We start from the raw sequence: 24,081 nt of genomic DNA, 5'->3' as shown, positions 1-24,081 counted from the left end.
CCAAGAGAGCGGAGCTCTAGGACAAGTAGCCGCTGGAGCGACCTGAGTTAAAGGGGACCAGGAATCCGAGCTGCTGTGGCCGGTCGGCAATTCCATGGGGCCGGCAGTCTGCTGAATGGGGCTCGGAAACCCCGGTTCTCCATGGAGCTCACCTCCGGCAATTGGCCTACATCTCACCCTCCCCACGGGGTACCAATCCCCAAAAGAGCGGAGCTCTGGGGCAAGGGGCCTCTGAAGCAGCCGGAGGTAAAAATTTCCGGAGGATGCCGGGTGCGGCAGCCGGCCGGTAGATCCGGGGGCCCGGCCGGCCTGAGAGAGATGGGTGGGTCAGAAACCAGCTCTTTCAAGATCAGGTTTACATAACAAAAACAAGGGAAACAAGAGCTCTGGGAGATTGCGGTTGCTCTGAGGAGCCCAAAACCGCTGAGATACAAGAGGGGGTAGGTGGAGTTTAACCCCTGCAGCCCGGCATCTGTGACAGGCATGATAGGAGATTTTGTTTTAACCCTTAGTGAAGTGATGGAAAATGATTATTTTTGCAATTTGAATGACATTTGGGGCTCAATATTTTTATTATTCATCAGTAAAAAGTCCCCATACTTAGTGATATTGTAGAGGAGTCATTGTGTGAGATAGTTGCAGTGAAAATGTATTGGCACAATGGGAGATTTTGTTTTTAACCCTAAGTGAAAGTGCTGGAAAATTACTATTTTTGCAATTTGAGTGACATTAGGGACCCAATATTTTTTCAAATTCTACAGACAAAAAGTCTGCATACTTTGTAATGTTGTAGAGGAGTCATTGTGTGAGATAGCTGCAGTGAAAAGTTACTGGCACAAATAATTTTTTGTTTTTAACCCTTAGTGAACTGCTGTAAAATTACTAATTTTGAAATTTGAGTAACATTTGGGGCCCAATATTTTAAACATTCCACAGTACAAAGTCCCCATACTCTGTGATATTGCTGATGAGTCATTGAGGCCCATTTATCAAGCTCCGAATGGAGCTTGAGGGCCTGTGTTTCTGGCGAGTCTTCAGACTTGCCAGAGACAGCAGTTATGAAGCAGCGGTCTAAAGACCGCTGCTCCATAACCCTGTCCGCCTGCTCTGATGAGGCGGACAGGGATCGCCACAATTCATCCCGATCGAGTACGATTGGGTTGATTGACACCCCCCTGCTGGCGGCCGATTGGCCGTGAGTCTGCAGGGGGCGGCTTTGCACCAGCAGCTCTTGTGAGCTGCTGGTGCAATGCTGAATATGGAGAGTGTATCGCTCTCCGCATTCAACGATGTCTGTCGGACCTGATCCGCACTGTCGGATATGGTCCGACAGACATTTGATAAATAGGCCTCATAGTGTGAGATAGGGGGAATGAAAATGTATTGGCACAATAGATTTTGTTTTTAACCCTAAGTGATGGAAAATGACTTTGTTTGCAATTTGAATGACATTTGGGGCTCAATATTTTTATTATTCCACAGTAAATAGTCCCCATATTTTGCGATATTGTAGAGGGGTCATTGTGTGAGATAGCTGCAGTGTAAATGTATTGGCACAATGGAAGAATTTGTTTTTACCTTAAGTGGAAATGTTGGAAAATGGCTATGTTGGCAATTTGAGTGACATTAGGGGTCTAATATTTTTAAAATTCGACAGTAAAAAGTCCCCATGCTTTGTGATTTTGTAGAGGGGTCATTGTGTGAGATTGTTGCAGTGAAAATATATTGGCACAATGGGAGATTTTGTTTTAACCCTTAGTGAAAGTGCTGGAAAATGAATATTTTTGGAATTTCAGTGACATTTGGGGTACAATGAGAGATTTTGTTTTTACCTTAAAGGGACACTAAACCTAATTTTTTTTCTTTCATGATTCAGACAGAGCATGCAATTTTAAGCAACTTTCTAATTTACTCCTATCATCATTTTTTCTTCATTCTCTTGCTATCTTTATTTAAAATTCCAAAATTTATGGCAACAGGTATCTCCACTATGCTAAATTGAGCACAGTATTAAATAAACAGTATGTAAATTGTGGAGTTAATGAAGAAAAAACACACTAAAAAGTGAAACTTTATTGTAACCATATTAAAAAATTCCTTGAGACCAAGGAACTAATACAAACATGAAATTCCTTTGTCTTCTGAATAAAGGGTTAATTATCAGTATCGCCCTTTCGCAGCTCGCTAGTTTCACTTATTAATGTGTTTTTTCTTCATTAACTCCACAATTTATATACTGTTCATCTTTATTTAAAAAACAGGAATTTAAAGTTTTGGACCCTGCCCATTTTAGGTTCAGCACCTTGGATAGCGCTTGCTTATTGGTGGCTACATTTAGCAAACCAACAAGCAAGCAAAACTCAGGTTCCGAAAGAAAAATGGACCAGCTCTTAAAGGGACAGTACACTGTAAAATAGTTTTTATATTAATGTGTTTTCAATTACTTGTTATACCAGCTACTGAGTATAAAATGTATAAGAAATTGCATTTTCATGTTTATTTGTGTATATGAAATAGCTGGGTTTGTGCTTTTAAATCACAGCCTATTACAATGGGTTGAGCTTCAAGTAATATAGCTCATTATGTTATAACTTTGTGTACACAAACTTGCTTCCTTATCTTATATTTGGCTGGAAAACTAAAGCTCAATGAATAGAGAGAACTATGTAAAATTATAATTTTATTACTTAACTATCCTGCACCCCACTGGGAGAGTAATTTATTCTGCTGGCTGTGTTTACTTAGGCTATTCAATAGCTGAGACTCCAGTATCAAAACTTTCAGTATAGGTTGGGATACCACAAGCTAAATCAGCTATTTCAAAGGCCAAAATAGGGGTAAATGAGCTACTTATAAACAATTTAATACACCCCAGCAGGTAAAATGGAACATTGTGAACAATTTAAATGGGAGTAAAATGTGTGGTGAATTGTCCATTTAAGCTTTACATTCATGCTTTTTTAATAAAGATAGCAAGAGAACAAAGAAAAATTGAAAATAGGAGTAAATTAGAAAGTTGCATGCTCTATCTGAATCATTAAAGAAAAAAATTGGGTTACGTGTCCCTTTAACCACTTAAGGACCAACGACGTACAGGGTACGTGGTACAAAAAATGGTCCTTAACGACCAACAACGTACCCTGTACGTCATCAATGGATTCAAGCAGTGGAAGCGATCCTAATCGCTTCCAGACGCTTTCATGTTATTGCAGTGATGCCTCGATATTGAGGCATTCCGCAAAAAAAAAAATTTAGGCATCCGATGCACAGATCCACTCTGTGGCCCTCTCTGTATCGGCCAGCGATGGAGCCGATCGTTGGTGGGTGGGAGCAGCAGCAAGGAGGCGGGTGGGTGGCCATCGCTGGTAGGTATATGGCAGAGGGAGGTGGGATCACGTGCGGGGGCGCCGGGTACACGGGTGCAGGAGCGGGTGGGAAGTCAATGGGAACCCTACACTATGGAACAAAAGAGGGATAGAGGAGGGGGAAATTGAATATAAGCGATCTGGGAGGGGTGGGGGTAGGTCATTGGGGGGGGCAGCTACACTACAGAAAAGTTTAGTTATTTCATTAGAACGCATTAAAAAAAAAACTAATTATATGCAAAATGGGTACTGGCAGACAGCTGCCAGTACCCAATTTGGCGGACAATAAGGTAGAGGGGGGAGGGTTAGAGAGCTGTTTGGGGGGGGGGGGGTCAGTGAGGTTGGGGGCTAAGGTGGATCCTACACAGCAGACTATAGCTTTAAAAAAAAAATCCTTTAATTTTAGTACTGGCAGACTTTCTGCCAGTACTTAAAATAGTGGGGCCAATTTGGTGGGGGAGGGAATATAGCGGTTTGGGAGGGATTAGGGGGTGGGATGTGTCAGGTGGGAGGCTGATCTCTACACTAAAGCTAAAATTAACCCTACAAGCTACCTAATTAACCCCTTCACTGCTGGGCATAATACACATGTGGTGCGCAGCTGCATTTTGCGGCTTTCTAATTACCAAAAAGCAACTCCAAAGCCATAGATGTCTGCTATTTCTGAACAAAGGGCATGCCAGAGAAGCATTTACAACAATTTGTGCCATAATTGCACAAGCTGTTTGTAAATAATTTCAGTGAGAAACCTAAAGTTTGTGAAAAAGTTTGTGAAAAAGTTTGTGAAAAAGTTTGTGAAAAAGTTTGTGAAAAAGTGAACAATTTTTTTTATTTGATCGCATTTGGCAGTGAAATGGTGGCGTGAAATATACCAAAATGAGCCTAGATCAATGCTTTGGGTTTTCTACAAAAAAAAAAAAAATATATACATGTCAAGGGATATTCAGGGATTCCTGAAAGATATCAGTGTTACAACATAACTATTGCTAATTTTGAAAAAAAAAATGTTTGGAAATAGCAAAGTGCTACTTGTATTTATTGACCTATAAAACTTGCACACAAAAAAAAGCAAAGAACATGTAAACACTGGGTATTTCTAAACTCAGGACAACATTTAGAAACTATTTAGCATGGGTGTTTTTTGGTGGTTGTAGATATGTAACAGATTTTGGGGATCAAAGTTAGAAAAAGTGTTTTTTTCCCATTTTTTCATCATATTTTATAAAAAAGATTATAGTAAATGATATGATGAAAATAATGGTATCTTTAGAAAGTCCATTTAATGGCGAGAAAAAAACGTATATAATATGTGTGGGTACAGTAAATGAGAAAGAGGAAAATTACAGCTAAACAAAAACACAGCAGAAATGTAAAAATAGCCTTGATCCCAAACGGACAGAAAGTGGAAAAGTGCTGTGGTCCTTACCTAAGTGGAATTTTTGGAAAATTACTATTTTTGCAATTTGAGTTATATTAGAAACTCAATATTTTAAAAAGTCTACAGTAAAACGTCTACATACTGTGTGATACTATAGAGGGGTTAGCGTGTGAGATATGTGCAATGTAAATATATTGGTAGAATGATAAAAACAATTTTATCTTTATGCAGAATTATTTTAAAATGTCAATTTATTACAAAAAATGCTTATGCTTTGTTTAGTAACTTTTTAATTAAAAAAAATTAATACAACACAGTTGAAGAATTGTTTTAACTGTGTTGTATTCATTTTTTTAATTGAAAAGTTACTAAACAAAGCATAAGCATTTTTGTAATAAATTGACATTTTAAAATAATTCTGCATAAAGATAAAATAGTTTTTTTTATCATTCTACTAATATATTAGCACAAATGTATGGTACAGCTATAGTCTTAATAAAGTGCAGAAAACTCCAGTCACCCCAGTACCTTAAATACAGGTGTTTATAGAGGTTCCCTCTGTCTCGCACACACATATCTCCCATCCCAGTACCTTATATACAGATATATATTATAGAGTTTCCCTCTGCCTCACACACACAGCCCCTTTCCCATTACCTTATACAAAGATTGTTATAATATTGAAGAGAGGCTCGTTGTGACACACACATCCCTGGTACTTAATACACCAGCTAGAAAGTTACTTACATGAAACCACCGTATTGAGTGTTGAGACCGTAGCAGCTTGCTCTGTACAAGTATAACTGCTGGGATACAATAGCACTAACAGCTACAGGAAGCTGCCTTATACTTTCCCGTGTAATTACTTCCTGAAGTTCCTGTAGTTCTAGCTTCTGTGTGGTCACACCAGCCATGTGACGTCACAGGTCCTTCTGTTGGAAGGGGACTAGCGTCTACACTATTTGCTAACAACATCAGACTCACAAAGGTAACAATGAGCAAAGACCCCGCTGCATAGCATTATACCCGCATATGATGTACTAAAGAAAGCATGTGAGTGTGTCTATGAGGCAGCATCTACCGGAACGAGTCTTGAGTGTGTATTTATGAGGTAGAGGGAGCCTCTTTGTATTAGTATATATCTTTGTATAAGGTAAGGCAGAGTGTACATCTATATAATATTATTTGTCTATGCATAAGGTGCTGGGAGGGAGCTGATTGTGTATGAGTGTGAGGCAGTGGGAATCTCTCAATAAATATTATATATCTCTATATAAGGTACTGGAAGAGAGCTGATTGTGTGTTTGTGTGATGCAGAGGGAACCTCTATATAATATTATATATCTCTATATAAGGTAATGGGAGGAAGCTGATAGTGTGTGAAGCAGAGGAAACCTCTATAATATAATATATCTCTGTATATAATTCTAGGGGGGCTGTGTTTGTGAGGCAAATCTGTATATAAGTTACTGGGAGGGAGCTGATTGTGCATGTGTGAGGTAGAGGGAACCTCTCTATAGTGTTATACATCTGTGTATAAGGTACTGGGTTGGGGGCTGTATGAGTGTTATATGTCTGTGTATAAGGTACTGGGGAGGGAGTTGAGTGTGTGGGACAGAGCGCTTCTCTTTAATAATGTAGATCTGTATATAAGGTGCTGGGAGTGGGCTGTGTGTGAGAAAGAGGGAGCCTTTCTGTAACTTTTATATTCCTCTGTATACCACACTGGGCAGGGACCTGAATGTGAGGCAAAGAAAACCTCTGTACAGTATTAAATATTTCCATTTAAGATGCTGGGGGAAGTGCGTTTAAGACACATTGACCATCTCTATAGTACTGTATATCTCTATATGAGATGCTATGTGAGGGGGTGATGTATGTGAGGCAGACAGATCTCTATTGTCTGTGTATTATGTCTTGTATATAAGGTGCAGAGGATGAGGCTTGGGGTGAATAGATACATGGGGTGTAGAACACTGGTGGCAACAGAAAAATGCATTAATAATCGCATAAAGCTCAATTACACATCTTCTATAACTCTACATCAGCCTATAGCTTTAGTTCTATGGTGTAATGCTTAAAGGGACACTCAAGTCAAAATTAAACTTTTTTTTATTCAGATAGAGCATGCAATTTTAAACAACTTTACAATTTACTTCCATTAACACAATGTGCACAGTCCTTTTATGTTTAAACTTTTTGAGTCACCAGCTCCTACTGAGCATGTGCAAGAATTCACAGAATAAGCGTATATGCATTTGTGATTGGCTGATGTCTGTCACATGCTACGTGTATGCATTTGTGATTGGCTGATGGCTGTCACATGGTACAGGGGGAGTGGAAATAGACATAACTTTTTAAATTGTCAGAAAAAAAATCTACTCATTTGAAGTTCAGACTAAGTGCTATTCTGTAATTAGTGGCATAAAAATATATATCGTTAGAATAGTTTATTTTTCATGTGTTTTATTTTTTTTTAGTAATCACTGTCCTCTGATTAATTTGTTTATTCCCTTTAATTCCTTTGTGATCAAGCAGAGTAACACCTGAATCCTGGTCTCTTTATGATGCTCAGGTACAGGTGTTGGTCACACATAATTCACAGCATTTCCCCTTATGACAATGAACTGTACATAGACCCATCTCTCTCTCTGTGTTTAGGCTCCTGTTACTGTGAAGATCACATACAATACACGTCACTGCCTTTGCCAGTACAAAAGAATCATTATAAGAATATCTGAAAAGTTCAGTTACTTAAGACAATGTCTGACAAAAACCGAACCTCAGACCTTCCTGATGTACACGGAGGTAAGCAGGACGTCACATGCATGTCACATGGTTTTGTCATCACAATGGGATAATATTTACAGTAACCAAACACCTGAGTGATCTAATTGCTTATAGTACATTTTCACGATCTGGTAAAACCTTGCTAGCTATAAGGCACTAAAAAACACTTCAGTGTTTGTTAAGTGCTGTATAGCTAGCATGGCTATTACGTATGAGGTGTAAACATCACCTCTTTCAACAACAACAAAAAAAACTTTTGCTTTGGACGGCCGGAGAAGGGTAATGTAATAAAAATGATGAAACAAAAAAAAAAATAGGTTACATTGCATATTCAATTAAAAATTATAAATGAATATCAGTTTAACATAATGCATTGATTCTGTAAAGCTTTACCAGATCGTGCAAATTTACTATCACTTCAAAGGAATGCAACGGTCTGTAGTTTGCTGGTGACGTATAGAGGTTTATACTAAGCATCATTTAAAAACTACAACAACAAGATCATCACTAGGTGCTCACGCTCAGTGTCAGTCTGTGATTAAATAGACATAACAGTCAGTATAGTGCTGGTGATATACAGAAGTTTATACTAAGCAGCATATAAAAACCTTTATCCTTGTTAACAAGATCACTAGGTGCTCACGCTCAGTGTCAGTCTGTGATTAAATAGACATAACAGTCAGTAAAGTGCTGGTGATATACAGAAGTTTATACTAAGCAGCATATAAAAACCTTTATCCTTGTTAACAACAAGATCATCACTAGGTGCACACGCTCAGTGTCAGTCTGTGATTAAATAGACATAACAGTCAGTAAAGTGCTGGTGATATACAGAAGTTTATACTAAGCAGCATATAAAAACCTTTATCCTTGTTAACAACAAGATCATCACTAGGTGCTCACGCTCAGTGTCAGTCTGTGATTAAATAACAGTCAGTATAGTGCTGGTGATATACAGAAGTTTATACTAAGCAGCATATAAAAACCTTTATCCTTGTTAACAACAAGATCATCACTAGGTGCTCACGCTCAGTGTCAGTCTGTGATTAAATAACAGTCAGTATAGTGCTGGTGATATACAGAAGTTTATACTAAGGAGCATATAAAAACCTTTATCCTTGTTAACAACAAGATCATCACTAGGTGCACACGCTCAGTGTCAGTCTGTGATTAAATAGACATAACAGTCAGTATAGTGCTGGTGATATACAGAAGTTTATACTAAGCAGCATATAAAAACCTTTATCCTTGTTAACAACAAGATCATCACTAGGTGCTCACGCTCAGTGTCAGTCTGTGATTAAATAGACATAACAGTCAGTATAGTGCTGGTGATATACAGAAGTTTATACTAAGCAGCATATAAAAACCTTTATCCTTGTTAACAACAAGATCATCACTAGGTGCTCACACTCAGTGTCAGTCTGTGATTAAATAGACATAACAGTCAGTAAAGTGCTGGTGATATACAGAAGTTTATACTAAGCAGCATATAAAAACCTTTATCCTTGTTAACAACAAGATTATCACTAGGTGCACACGCTCAGTGTCAGTCTGTGATTAAATAACAGTCAGTATAGTGCTGGTGATATACAGAAGTTTATACTAAGCAGCATATAAAAACCTTTATCCTTGTTAACAACAAGATCATCACTAGGTGCTCACGCTCAGTGTCAGTCTGTGATTAAATAGACATAACAGTCAGTATAGTGCTGGTGATATACAGAAGTTTATACTAAGCAGCATATAAAAACCTTTATCCTTGTTAACAACAAGATCATCACTAGGTGCTCACGCTCAGTGTCAGTCTGTGATTAAATAACAGTCAGTATAGTGCTGGTGATATACAGACGTTTATACTAAGCAGCATATAAAAACCTTTATCCTTGTTAACAACAAGATCATCACTAGGTGCTCATGCTCAGTGTCAGTCTGTGATTAAATAGACATAACAGTCAGTAAAGTGCTGGTGATATACAGAAGTTTATACTAAGCAGCATATAAATACATTTACCCTTGTTAACAACAAGATTATCACTAGGTGCTCACGCTCAGTGTCAGTCTGTGATTAAATAGACATAACAGTCAGTAAAGTGCTGGTGATATACAGAAGTTTATACTAAGCAGCATATAAAAACCTTTATCCTTGTTAACAACAAGATCATCACTAGGTGCTCACGCTCAGTGTCAGTCTGTGATTAAATAACAGTCAGTATAGTGCTGGTGATATACAGAAGTTTATACTAAGCAGCATATAAAAACCTTTATCCTTGTTAACAACAAGATCATCACTAGATGCTCACGCTCAGTGTCAGTCTGTGATTAAATAGACATAACAGTCAGTATAGTGCTGGTGATATACAGAAGTTTATACTAAGCAGCATATAAATACATTTACCCTTGTTAACAACAAGATCATCACTAGGTGCTCACGCTCAGTGTCAGTCTGTGATTAAATAGACGTAACAGTCAGTATAGTGCTGGTGATATACAGAAGTTTATACTAAGCAGCATATAAAAACCTTTATCCTTGTTAACAACAAGATTATCACTAGGTGCACACGCTCAGTATCAGTCTGTGATTAAATAACAGTCAGTATAGTGCTTGTGATATACAGAAGTTTATACTAAGCAGCATATAAAAGCCTTTATCCTTGTTAACAACAAGATTATCACTAGGTGCTCACGCTCAGTGTCAGTCTGTGATTAAATAACAGTCAGTATAGTGCTGGTGATATACAGAAGTTTATACTAAGCAGCATATAAAAACCTTTATCCTTGTTAACAACAAGATCATCACTAGGTGCACACGCTCAGTGTCAGTCTGTGATTAAATAACAGTCAGTATAGTGCTGGTGATATACAGAAGTTTATACTAAGCAGCATATAAAAACCTTTATCCTTGTTAACAACAAGATCACTAGGTGCTCACGCTCAGTGTCAGTCTGTGATTAAATAGACATAACAGTCAGTATAGTGCTGGTGATATACAGAAGTTTATACTAAGCAGCATATAAAAACCTTTATCCTTGTTAACAACAAGATCATCACTAGGTGCTCACGCTCAGTGTCAGTCTGTGATTAAATAACAGTCAGTATAGTGCTGGTGATATACAGAAGTTTATACTAAGCAGCATATAAAAACCTTTATCCTTGTTAACAACAAGATCATCACTAGGTGCTCACGCTCAGTGTCAGTCTGTGATTAAATAGACATAACAGTCAGTATAGTGCTGGTGATATACAGAAGTTTATACTAAGCAGCATATAAAAACCTTTATCCTTGTTAACAACAAGATCAACACCAGGTGCTCACGCTCAGTGTCAGTCTGCGATTAAATAGACATAACAGTCAGTATAGTGCTGGTGATATACATAAGTTTATACTAAGCAGCATATAAAAAGCTTTATCCTTGTTAACAACAAGATCACTAGGTGCTCACGCTCAGTGTCAGTCTGTGATTAAATAGACATAACAGTCAGTATAGTGCTGGTGATATACAGAAGTTTATACTAAGCAGCATATAAAAACCTTTATCCTTGTTAACAACAAGATTATCACTAGGTGCTCACGCTCAGTGTCAGTCTGTGATTAAATAGACATAACAGTCAGTATAGTGCTGGTGATATACAGAAGTTTATACTAAGCAGCACATAAAAACATTTACCCTTGTTAACAACACGATCATCACTAGGTGCTCACGCTCAGTGTCAGTCTCTGATTAAATAGACATAACAGTCAGTATAGTGCTGGTGATATACAGAAGTTTATACTAAGCAGCATATAAAAACCTTTATCCTTGTTAACAACAAGATCACTAGGTGCCCACGCTTAGTGTCAGTCTGTGATTAAATAGACATAACAGTCAGTATAGTGCTGGTGATATACAGAAGTTTATACTAAGCAGCATATAAAAACCTTTATCCTTGTTAACAACAAGATCATCACTAGGTGCACACGCTCAGTGTCAGTCTGTGATTAAATAACAGTCAGTATAGTGCTGGTGATATACAGAAGTTTATACTAAGCAGCATATAAAAACCTTTATCCTTGTTAACAACAAGATCACTAGGTGCTCACGCTCAGTGTCAGTCTGTGATTAAATAGACATAACAGTCAGTATAGTGCTGGTGATATACAGAAGTTTATACTAAGCAGCATATAAAAACCTTTATCCTTGTTAACAACAAGATCATCACTAGGTGCTCACGCTCAGTGTCAGTCTGTGATTAAATAACAGTCAGTATAGTGCTGGTGATATACAGAAGTTTATACTAAGCAGCATATAAAAACCTTTATCCTTGTTAACAACAAGATCAACACCAGGTGCTCACGCTCAGTGTCAGTCTGCGATTAAATAGACATAACAGTCAGTATAGTGCTGGTGATATACATAAGTTTATACTAAGCAGCATATAAAAAGCTTTATCCTTGTTAACAACAAGATCACTAGGTGCTCACGCTCAGTGTCAGTCTGTGATTAAATAGACATAACAGTCAGTATAGTGCTGGTGATATACAGAAGTTTATACTAAGCAGCATATAAAAACCTTTATCCTTGTTAACAACAAGATTATCACTAGGTGCTCACGCTCAGTGTCAGTCTGTGATTAAATAGACATAACAGTCAGTATAGTGCTGGTGATATACAGAAGTTTATACTAAGCAGCACATAAAAACATTTACCCTTGTTAACAACACGATCATCACTAGGTGCTCACGCTCAGTGTCAGTCTCTGATTAAATAGACATAACAGTCAGTATAGTGCTGGTGATATACAGAAGTTTATACTAAGCAGCATATAAAAACCTTTATCCTTGTTAACAACAAGATCACTAGGTGCCCACGCTTAGTGTCAGTCTGTGATTAAATAGACATAACAGTCAGTATAGTGCTGGTGATATACAGAAGTTTATACTAAGCAGCATATAAAAACCTTTACCCTTGTTAACAACAAGATCATCACTAGGTGCTCACGCTCAGTGTCAGTCTGTGATTAAATAACTGTCAGTATAGTGCTGGTGATATACAGAAGTTTATACTAAGCAGCATATAAAACCTTTATCCTTGTTAACAACAAGATCATCACTAGGTGCTCACGCTCAGTGTCAGTCTGTGATTAAATAGACATAACAGTCAGTATAGTGCTGGTGATATACAGAAGTTTATACTAAGCAGCATATAAAAACCTTTATCCTTGTTAACAAAAAAGATCATCACTAGGTGCACACGCTCAGTGTCAGTCTGTGATTAAATAGACATAACAGTCAGTATAGTGCTGGTGATATACAGAAGTTTATACTAAGCAGCATATAAAAACCTTTATCCTTGTTAACAACAAGATCATCACTAGGTGCACACGCTCAGTGTCAGTCTGTGATTAAATAACAGTCAGTATAGTGCTTGTGATATACAGAAGTTTATACTAAGCAGCATATAAAAGCCTTTATCCTTGTTAACAACAAGATCATCACTAGGTGCTCACGCTCAGTGTCAGTCTGTGATTAAATAGACATAACAGTCAGTATAGTGCTGGTGATATACAGAAGTTTATACTAAGCAGCATATAAAAACCTTTATCTTTGTTAACAACAAGATCATCACTAGGTGCACACGCTCAGTGTCAGTCTGTGATTAAATAACAGTCAGTATAGTGCTGGTGATATACAGAAGTTTATACTAAGCAGCATATAAAAACCTTTATCCTTGTTAACAACAAGATCATCACTAGGTGCACACGCTCAGTGTCAGTCTGTGATTAAATAGACATAACAGTCAGTATAGTGCTGGTGATATACAGAAGTTTATACTAAGGAGCATATAAAAACCTTTATCCTTGTTAACAACAAGATCATCACTAGGTGCTCACGCTCAGTGTCAGTCTGTGATTAAATAACAGTCAGTATAGTGCTGGTGATATACAGAGGTTTATACTAAGCAGCATATAAAAACCTTTATCCTTGTTAACAACAAGATCATCACTAGGTGCTCACGCTCAGTGTCAGTATGTGATTAAATAGACATAACAGTCAGTATAGTGCTGGTGATATACAGAAGTTTATACTAAGCAGCATATAAAAACCTTTATCCTTGTTAACAACAAGATCATCACTAGGTGCTCACGCTCAGTGTCAGTCTGTGATTAAATAGACATAACAGTCAGTATAGTGCTGGTGATATACAGAAGTTTATACTAAGCAGCATATAAAAACCTTTATCCTTGTTAACAACAAGATCATCACTAGGTGCTCACGCTCAGTGTCAGTCTGTGATTAAATAACTGTCAGTATAGTGCTTGTGATATACAGAAGTTTATACTAAGCAGCATATAAAAACCTTTATCCTTGTTAACAACAAGATCATCACTAGGTGCTCACGCTCAGTGTCAGTCTGTGATTAAATAGACATAACAGTCAGTATAGTGCTGGTGATATACAGAAGTTTATACTAAGCAGCATATAAAAACCTTTATCCTTGTTAACAACAAGATCATCACTAGGTGCTCACGCTCAGTGTCAGTCTGTGATTAAATAACAGTCAGTATAGTGCTGGTGATATACAGAAGTTTATACTAAGCAGCATATAAAAACCTTTATCCTTGTTAACAACAAGATCATCACTAGGTGCTCACGCTCAGTGTCAGTCTGTGATTAAATAGACATAACAGTCAGTATAGTGCTGGTGATATACAGAAGTTTATACTAAGCAGCATATAAAAACCTTTATCCTTGTTAACAACAAGATCATCACAAGGTGCACACGCTCAGTGTCAGTCTGTGATTAAATAACAGTCAGTATAGTGCTGGTGATATACAGAAGTTTATACTAAGCAGCATATAAAAACCTTTATCCTTGTTAACAACAAGATCATCACTAGGTGCTCACGCTCAGTGTCAGTCTGTGATTAAATAACTGTCAGTATAGTGCTTGTGATATACAGAAGTTTATACTAAGCAGCATATAAAAACCTTTACCCTTGTTAACAACAAGATCATCACTAGGTGCACACGCTCAGTGTCAGTCTGTGATTAAATAGACATAACAGTCAGTATAGTGCTGGTGATATACAGAAGTTTATACTAAGCAGCATATAAAAACCTTTATCCTTGTTAACAACAAGATCATCACTAGGTGCTCACGCTCAGTGTCAGTCTGTGATTAAATAGACATAACAGTCAGTCTATATGAGTGCTTGTAATGAGAGCATAGTGAGGTAGGTACAGGATGATGATCTATATGAGGCAGCAATGATTGTAATGAGAGCATACTGAGGTAGGTACAGGATCATGCTCTATATGAGGCAGCAGTAATTGTAATAAGAGCATACTGAGGTAGGTACAGGATCATGCTTTATATGAGGCAGCAGTGTGTGTAATGAGAGCATACTGAGGTAGGTACAGGATCATTCTCTATATGAGGCAGCAGTAATTGTAATGAGAGCATACTGAGGTAGGTACAGGATCATGTTCTATATGAAACAGCAGTGTTTGTAATGAGAGCATACTGAGGTAGGTATAGGCGCGTGCTCTATATGAGGCAGCAGTGTTTGTAATGAGAGTACACTGAGGTAGGTACAGGATCATGTTCTATATGAGGCAGCAGTGTTTGTTATGAGAGCATACTGAGGTAGGTACAGGCGCATGCTCTATATGAGGCAGCCGTGTTTGTAATGAGAGCACACTGAGGTAGGTACAGTCGCATGCTCTATATGAGGCAGCAGTGATTGTAATGAGAGCATACTGAGGTAGGTACAGGATCATGCTCTATATGAGGCAGCAGTGTTTGTAATGAGAGCATACTGAGGTAGGTACAGGCGCATGCTCTATATGAGGCAGCAGTGATTGTAATGAGAGCATACTGAGGTAGGTACAGGAGCATGCTCTATATGAGGCAGCAGTGATTGTAATGAGAGCATACTGAGATAGGTACAGGATCATGCTCTATATGAGGCAGCAGTGTTTTTAATGAGAGCATACTGAGGTAGGTACAGGATCATGCTCTATATAAGGCAGCAGTGTTTGTAATGAGAGCATACTGAGGTGAACTTACATCACTGTTTGTCTTCCTCCCCTCTATCGTCTTTCTTTATTTTATTAAATATGAATTAATTTTCATTCTAATAATTTTCCTGCGCACAAAGCTATTCCACCTGAATGCCAGTAATTGCCATCCAGCAGATCAGCCATATCCCACCAGTATTATAGTAATTGCCAGTAACATCAGTTGTGGTTAGCTCATATCCATATTGAGAGATTTTCTGATATAAACTTAATTTATGACTCCAATGTCTGTCCATGATCATAAGTAGTTTTGAATAATTCCTAACTGGGGAGGTAACTTGGAAGTCTTGTGGTCCTTTTAAACATAATTCTTTTCCCCCCACTTTCTGCCTCTCGGTTTCCAGCTCAAAAGTTGGCACTCACCCTTCATCTGTCATTTGGAACTATTCTCTCAGTTCTGTCAATCAGTTAGTTAATTCCAAAAAATAATTCTTAAAAATGTGTTATATACATAATGTAAACTTAGCTATGGTTATACTAGTTATGTACAGTATGTGTGTGTATGTATGTATATATATATATATATATAAAAATTCATGTTAGTGGTCCACGGGATTCAAAATTGTGAGTTTAGTGGTCCCTGAGGCCTGAAAGGTTGGCGACTCCTGCTCTATATGAGGTAGCAGTGATTGTAATGAGAGCATACTGAGGTAGGTACAGGATCATGCTCTGTATGAGGCAGCAGTGTTTGTAATGAGAGCATACTGAGGTAGGTACAGGATCATGCTCTGTATGAGGCAGCAGTGTTTGTCATGAGAGCATACTGAGGTAGGTACAGGATCATGCTCTATATGAGGCAGCAGTGTTTGTAATGAGAGCATACTGAGGTAGGTACAGGCGCATGCTCTATATGAGGCAGCAGTGTTTTTAATGAGAGCATACTGAGGTAGGTACAGGATCAGGCTCTATATGAGACAGCAGTGTTTGTAATGAGAGCATACTGAGGTAGGTACAGGCGCATGCTCTATATGAGGCAGCCGTGTTTGTAATGAGAGCACACTGAGGTAGGTACAGGATCATGTTCTATATGAGGCAGCAGTGTTTGTTATGAGAGCATACTGAGGTAGGTACAGGCGCATGCTCTATATGAGGCAGCCGTGTTTGTAATGAGAGCACACTGAGGTAGGTACAGTCGCATGCTCTATATGAGGCAGCAGTGATTGTAATGAGAGCATACTGAGGTAGGTACAGGATCATGCTCTATATGAGGCAGCAGTGTTTGTAATGAGAGCATACTGAGGTAGGTACAGGCGCATGCTCTATATGAGGCAGCAGTGATTGTAATGAGAGCATACTGAGGTAGGTACAGGATCATGCTCTATATGAGGCAGCAGTGTTTTTAATGAGAGCATACTGAGGTAGGTACAGGATCATGCTCTATATGAGGCAGCAGTGTTTGTTATGAGAGCATACTGAGGTAGGTACAGGCGCATGCTCTATATGAGGCAGCCGTGTTTGTAATGAGAGCACACTGAGGTAGGTACAGGCGCATGCTCTATATGAGGCAGCAGTGTTTGTAATGAGAGCATACTGAGGTAGGTACAGGATCATGCTCTATATGAGGCAGCAGTGATTGTAATGAGAGCATACTGAGGTAGGTACAGGATCATGCTCTATATGAGGCAGCAGTGTTTGTAATGAGAACATGCTGAGGTAGCTACAGGCGCATGCTCTATATGAGGCAGCAGTGATTGTAATGAGAGCATACTGAGGTAGGTACAGGATCATGCTCTATATGAGGCAGCAGTGCTTGTAATGAGAGCATACTGAGGTAGGTACAGGATCATGCTCTATATGAGGCAGCAGTGCTTGTAATGAGAGCATACTGAGGTAAGTGCAGGATCATGCTCTATATGAGGCAGCAGTGTTTGTAATGAGAACATACTGAGGTAATTACAGGCGCATGCTCTATACGAGGCAGCAGTGTTTGTAATGAGAGCATACTGAGGTAGGTACAGTATCATGCTCTATATGAGGCAGCAGTGTTTGTAATGAGAGCATACTGAGGTATGTACAGGCGCATGCTCTATATGAGGCAGCAGTGTTTGTAATGAGAGCATACTGAGGTAGGTGCAAGATCATACTCTATATGAGGCAGCAGTGTTTGTAATGAGAGCATACTGAGGTAGGTACAGGATCATGCTCTATATGAGGCAGCAGTGTTTGTAATGAGAGCATACTGAGGTAGGTACAGGCGCATGCTCTATATGAGGCAGCAGTGTTTGTAATGAGAGCATACTGAGTTAGGTACAGATGCATGCTCTATATGAGGCAGCAGTGATTGTAATGAGAGCATACTGATGCAGGTACAGGATCATGCTCTATATTAGGCAGCAGTGATTGTAATGAGAGCATACTGAGGTAGGTACAGGCGCATGCTCTATATGAGGCAGCAGTGATTGTAATGAGAGCATACTGAGGTAGGTACAGGATCATGCTCTATATGAGGCAGCAGTGATTGTAATGAGAGCATACTGAGGTAGGTACAGGCGCATGCTCTATATGAGGCAGCAGTGATTGTAATGAGAGCATACTGAGGTAGGTACAGGCGCATGCTCTATATGAGGCAGCAGTGACTGTAATGAGAGCATACTGATGTAGGTACAGGATCATGCTCTATATGAGGCAGCAGTGATTGTAATGAGCTCATACTGAGGTAGGTACAGGATCATGCTCTATATGAGGCAGCAGTGATTGTAATGAGAACATACTGCGGTAGGTACAGGAGCCTGCTCTATATGAGGCAACAGTGTTTGTAATGAGAGCATACTGAGGTAGGTACAGGCGCATGCTCTATATGAGGCAGCAGTATTTGTAATGAGAGCATACTGAGGTAGGTACAGGCGCATGATCTATATGAGGCAGCAGTGTTTGTAATGAGAGCACACTGAGGTAGGTACAGGATCATCCTCTATATGAGGCAGCAGTGTTTGTAATGAGAGCATACTGAGGTAGGTACAGGATCATGTTCTATATGAGGCAGCAGTGTTTGTCATGAGAGTATACTGAGGTAGGCACAGGTTCATGCTCTATATGAGGCAACAGTGATTGTAATGAGAGCATATTGAGGTAGGTACAGGATCATGCTCTATGAGGCAGCGGTGCTTGTCATGAGAGCATACTGAGGTAGATACAGGATCATGCTCTATATGAAGCAGCAGTCATGGGAGCAAACTGAAGTAGGCTCAGGAGCGTGCTTTATGTATGACAGCAGTGCTTGTCGTGAGAGCATACTGAGATAGGCACAGGGTTAAGTTGGATCAAGGGGTTAGATACATACGATGTGACTACACTATTCCAAGATGCTGGTTTATTTCGGCCCATAGTTGGTACCTGTTAACCTTTTAAATTGGGATTTTTTTTCTTCCTAGCTGTGCTACTGTACTTAATTTTTTTATTAATTAAATTGTATTCTATAAAATCTGTGCCAATTTCTTCCCAAAAGTGATTCAATATTACTCATTGCTGTAAGTGGCTGCATTTAATACAAAGCGTGATTTAATTAGGCTTCAGGATATTATTGTAAAAGAAGATAAAACATACAAACTGCTGTTATATAAGTTTATGTTACACCCTGTACTGTGCTCTATCGGGTAACTTCCTGCTGTAATTACAGGGCGTCTAGAGGAAAACCCGGGCACTGGGCTATTAAATGCGAAGGAAGAGGATGAGACAGATGACATGAATAGTCATCAGACTGAAATACATTGCTCCCTCCCTGCCGGTGAGTAGTAATACGTGAGAGTCTGCCTGGGCTGTGCACATAGTTACTTACTGCTCTCCCTCCCTGCTGGTGAGTAGTAATACGTGAGAGTCTGCCGGGGCTGTGCACACAGTTACTTACTGCTCTCCCTCCCTGCCGGTGAGTAGTAATACGTGAGAGTCTGCCGGGGCTGTGCACACAGTTACTTACTGCTCTACCTACCTGCCGGTGAGTAGTAATGCGTGAGAGTCTGCCGGGGCTGTGCACACAGTTACTTACTGCTCGCCCTCCCTGCCGGTGAGTAGTAATACGTGAGAGTCTGCCGGGGCTGTGCACACAGTTACTTACTGCTCTCCCTCCCTGCCAGTGAGTAGTAATACGTGAGAGTCTGCCGGGGCTGTGCACACAGTTACTTACTGCTCTCCCTCCCTGCCGGTGAGTAGTAATACGTGAGAGTCTGCCGGGGCTGTGCACACAGTTACTTACTGCTCTCCCTTGTGGTTTACTATCTGCTTTATAAGCGCAGATAACACAATGAGTTTAACCATTGTTTAGTTCATGTTGTAGTTTTATACTGGAATATAGAGGATCACAGTAAACAAAAGAAAAAAAAGGATGAGAGGGAAAAGAAGGACAATGTGTGAATTTGGTGCTATTGTCTGTTAGGGAAATAAACAAACTATCGGCTAGATTACGAGTCTTGCGTTATGAGTAAAAAAGCAGCGTTAAGCCTCATACTGCTGCTTTTTCACTACCGCTGGTATTACGAGTCTTGCAGATTTAGGGGCACCGCACACTTTTTTGGCCTTACCGCAAATCAATTTACGCAAATTGCGTATAGTCTTTTTTTCTATGGGACTTCCATAGCGCCGGTATTACGAGCTTGTCCTGGGAGGCCAAAAAGTGAGCGGTATACCCTATCCAGTTAGATTCGTACCGCATTTTAAAGTCAGTAGTTATGCGTTTTACACTACAATGCTGTAACATAAAACTCATAACTAAAGTGCTAAAAAGTACACTAACACCCATAAACTACCTATTAACCTCTAAACCGAGGCCCTTCCGTATCGTAAACACTAAAATTAAATTATTAACCCCTAATCTGCCACTGCCGACATCGCCGCCACTATAATAAACATTAACCCCTAAACCGCCTCACACTCCCGCCTCACAAACATTAGTTAAATATTATTAACCCCTAATCTGCTGTCCCTAACATCGCCGCCACCTACCTACATTTATTAACCTCTAATCTGCCGCCCCCAACGTCGCTGCCAACTTAAATATAATTAAAATGAATTTAAATAAAACTTACTATTAATAACTAAATAATTCCTATTTAAAACTAAATACCTGTAAAATAAACCCTAAGATAGCTACAATATAACTAATAGTTACATTGTATCTATCTTAGGGTTTATTTTTATTTTACAGGCAAGTTTGTATTTATTTTAACTTGGTAGAATAGTTACTAAATAGTTATTAACTGTGACTGACCGCCTGGTACCCCAAATGAGTACCTTCGTCAGAACACTTCCCTTGTCCTGGACATCCCTTTGACCGCAGTCTAAAGTTATGTAGGGGAACAGAACTGAGACAACACTCAGTTTTCTGAACACAAAAATGAACACTTTATTTGAAAGCAGCACACAGATTTATACATCCTGGCATTTACAGAGCTTCAGGTAACATAGGAAATTGGTTCAACAGTAAAGCAAACATATGAACAATACATCAAGCCTCTAACAATTTATTCACAGGTAAAACAGATTAACATATCAAGTTAATTAACTGTGGAATAAAGTTTACTCAGACAATCTGATGTTGGGCAGTCTAGTTAACATAATCACACAGGAACACAATCAGTTTACCCAGACAGACTCTTGAGACACAATCAGATTAGAAACGTAAATAAAATACATCTTATTACAGAATATAAGAACAGCGCTTATTAACTATTAAGTCCTTTATGACCATTTGGTTTATAGAGTCACAATTGCTCCCACAAGGGGCACTCACACCCTGTACCCATCCTGTATTTATGGATACAGGGTGACATGGACATAAGACAGAGTTATTAAAGTACATGGGGTGTCCAGCATATAAAATTCCACATTTCCATTCAGTCTCTGGGTATCCTTAAGCCCATGTACCTCCAGCCCAAAGAATGTTCCATAACAGGCCCTCAGATCTTGGTGACTCACGTCACATTAACTATTTACTAACTACCTAGCTAAAATAAATACAAATTCACCTGTAAAATAAAACCTAACCTGTCTTACACTAACACCTAAACTATCCCTACTATTAAATAAATTCCCTAAATTAAATACAATTAACTAAATTCAAAACAATTAGCTAAATTAAAAAAAAAAAACCCACTAAATTACAGAAAAAAACAAAACAAATTACAAGATCTTTAAACTAATTACACCTAATCTAATAGCACTATCAAAATAAAAAAGCCCCCGCAAAATAAAAAGAATACCCCTAGCCTAAACTAAACTACCGATAGCCCTTAAAAGGGCCTTTTGCAGGGCATTGCCCCAAAGAAATCAGCTTTTACCTGTAAAAAATACAAACAACCCCCCCAACAGTAAAACCCACCACCCACACAACCAACCCCCCCAAATAAAACCCTAACTAAAAAAACCTAAGCTCCCCATTGCCCTGAAAAGGGCATTTAGATGGGCATTGCCCTTAAAAGGGCATTTAGCTCTATTGTGGCCCAAAGCCCTAACCTAAAAATAAAACCCACCCAATACACCCTTAAAAAATCCTAACACTAACCCCCGAAGATCCACTTACCGGGAGAAGTCTTCATCCAAGCAGTAAGATGTCCTCAACGAAGCCGGCAGAAGCGGTCCTCCAGATGGGCAGAAGTGGTCTTCCAGACGGGCAGAAGTCTTCATCGGTATATTTTGCTCTACGCTCACTTCTTGCCTTTTAACGCCGGGTTTCTGAAAACCTGTGATACCAGCGTTGTAGGTAAGTGAGCGGTGACATTAATGTGCAAGTTAGCACAGCACCCCTCATAACGCAAAACTCGTAATCTGGCCGTATATATGGTAAAGTTATACAAAACTAGATCATGTGATATAAAAACTGAATCTGCTTTATTTGTACAGATGAAGATAACGCTGATATAGTGAAAGTTGAGATAACAGAAGATCTGTGTGTGAGGCATCAGCTGGAAGCACCAGATGATAAAACCAGTTGCAGTATCAGCCCAGGTGAGTGTGCACTTGTGGTGTGTCTGAGGGACACAGGATACGACACTTGTGTTGTGCCTGAGGGATGCAGGTCACAGGTAAGTGTGCACGTATGCTGTGTCTGTGGGACATGGGCTACAGGTGAATGTGCATGAGTGTTACAGATGAGTGTGCATGTGTGATGTGTCTGAAGGATGAAGATAGCATGGATTGTGTGTGTGTTACAGGTGAGTGTACACAAGGTGGTTGTGCATGTATGTTGTGGGTTACAGGTGAGTGAGCACCTATATTGTGTGTGAGGTATGTGGGTAAGAAGGGAGGGTTTGTACACTCGCTGATATGTGTCTATGCTGAAAAGGTAACAGTTCACATAGCGAGTTGAAATATCTCACAAAATATACCAAAAATATGATCTAATCAACTTCTGGGAATAATTTCTTAATTTCTTAATATCATAATATCACAATACAACTAAAAATGCAAATATATTTTTTCAAATGGAGAGTAAATTATTTTTTCTATATATTCTTATTCACAAGAAAGTGACTGTATTATCATTATTATTATGTTATGATTCATATTTGTTTTGTGCTTTGTGCTTTCTGCCCTTTTCTCCTAGGCTTTATACTTCATTATGCCTTTATTGCATTTTCTAATCTTAGTATATATTTATGCTTTTCTTACATTCTCTATTTTCTTTATATCATTTTTTTCCGTTTTTTATCCGCTATTTACTTTCCCCCCCTCTTTTCTTTTCTTTTTGCTATTCATCTTTAGGTTTCTTGATGTTCTGCGAGCTTTACATGGCATTTAGGGTTAATTTCCAATGTTCCACACTGTTGTGTAAAATAGGCGTGCTTTTGTTTGTGTATTTTTTAACCAATCAGCATGCATTGTACTTCTTTTAAACTCACTGTTAATTTGTCACACCTGAGGCTATGATTACGGCTAAGCGCCGAAACATGTAAGCCCATAGGTGTCTCGCCTGTCTTACACCTGTTTTCTTGTCTGTTGCCCCAACTTGCAACTTTTAATTTTTTGCTGAAATAAAGAACTTTTTATTTTATTTCTTGGGCATCCGTTCCTCCTTTTGCTTTCATTGAGGTATGTGGGTTATAGGTGAGTGTGCACATATATTGTGTGTGAGGTATGTGAGTTACAGGTGAGTGTGCACATATATTGTGTGTGAGGTATGTGAGTTACAGGTGAGTGAGCACATATATTGTGTGTGAGGTATGTGGGTTACAGGTGAGTGTGCACATATATTGTGTGTGAGGTATGTGAGTTACAGGTGAGTGTGCACATATATTGTGTGTGAGGTATGTGAGTTACAGGTGAGTGTGCACATATATTGTGTGTGAGGTATGTGAGTTACAGGTGAGTGAGCACATATATTGTGTGTGAGTTACAGGTGAGTGTGCACATATATTGTGTGTGAGTTACCGTGAGTGTGCACATATATTGTGTGTGAGGTATGTGAGTTACAGGTGAGTGTGCACATATATTGTGTGTGAGGTATGTGGGTTACAGGTGAGTGTGCACATATATTGTGTGTGAGGTATGTGAGTTAC

At 39.0% G+C, this 24,081-nt stretch overlaps 2 protein-coding genes across 3 annotated transcripts in view; one reads left to right on the top strand and one right to left on the bottom strand.

Moving 5' to 3' along the window:
- The window catches only part of LOC128657888 (gastrula zinc finger protein XlCGF53.1-like), a 129,285-nt gene extending 123,628 nt beyond the window's left edge, over positions 1 to 5,657 (bottom strand). Inside the window, exon 1 of the mRNA XM_053712315.1 lies at positions 5,491 to 5,657. Within this exon, the coding sequence (XP_053568290.1) occupies positions 5,491 to 5,657 (167 nt within the window). The remainder of the gene's footprint in view (positions 1 to 5,490) is intronic.
- Positions 5,658 to 5,664: 7 nt separating this feature from the next.
- The window catches only part of LOC128657056 (zinc finger protein 585B-like), a 33,875-nt gene continuing 15,458 nt past the window's right edge, over positions 5,665 to 24,081 (top strand). The window contains exons 1-4 of one of the 2 annotated variants that reach the window (XM_053711281.1): positions 5,665 to 5,731; positions 7,405 to 7,551; positions 19,212 to 19,319; positions 22,427 to 22,531. In XM_053711281.1, the coding sequence (XP_053567256.1) occupies positions 7,506 to 7,551; positions 19,212 to 19,319; positions 22,427 to 22,531 (259 nt within the window). In that variant the 5' untranslated portion in view covers positions 5,665 to 5,731; positions 7,405 to 7,505. The other variant, XM_053711282.1, reaches the window with a different exon arrangement.

Source organism: Bombina bombina, chromosome 4 (genome assembly GCF_027579735.1).
Source record: "Bombina bombina isolate aBomBom1 chromosome 4, aBomBom1.pri, whole genome shotgun sequence".
Classification (NCBI taxonomy): domain Eukaryota; kingdom Metazoa; phylum Chordata; class Amphibia; order Anura; family Bombinatoridae; genus Bombina; species Bombina bombina.
This window is presented reverse-complemented; position numbering and strand designations above follow the sequence as displayed.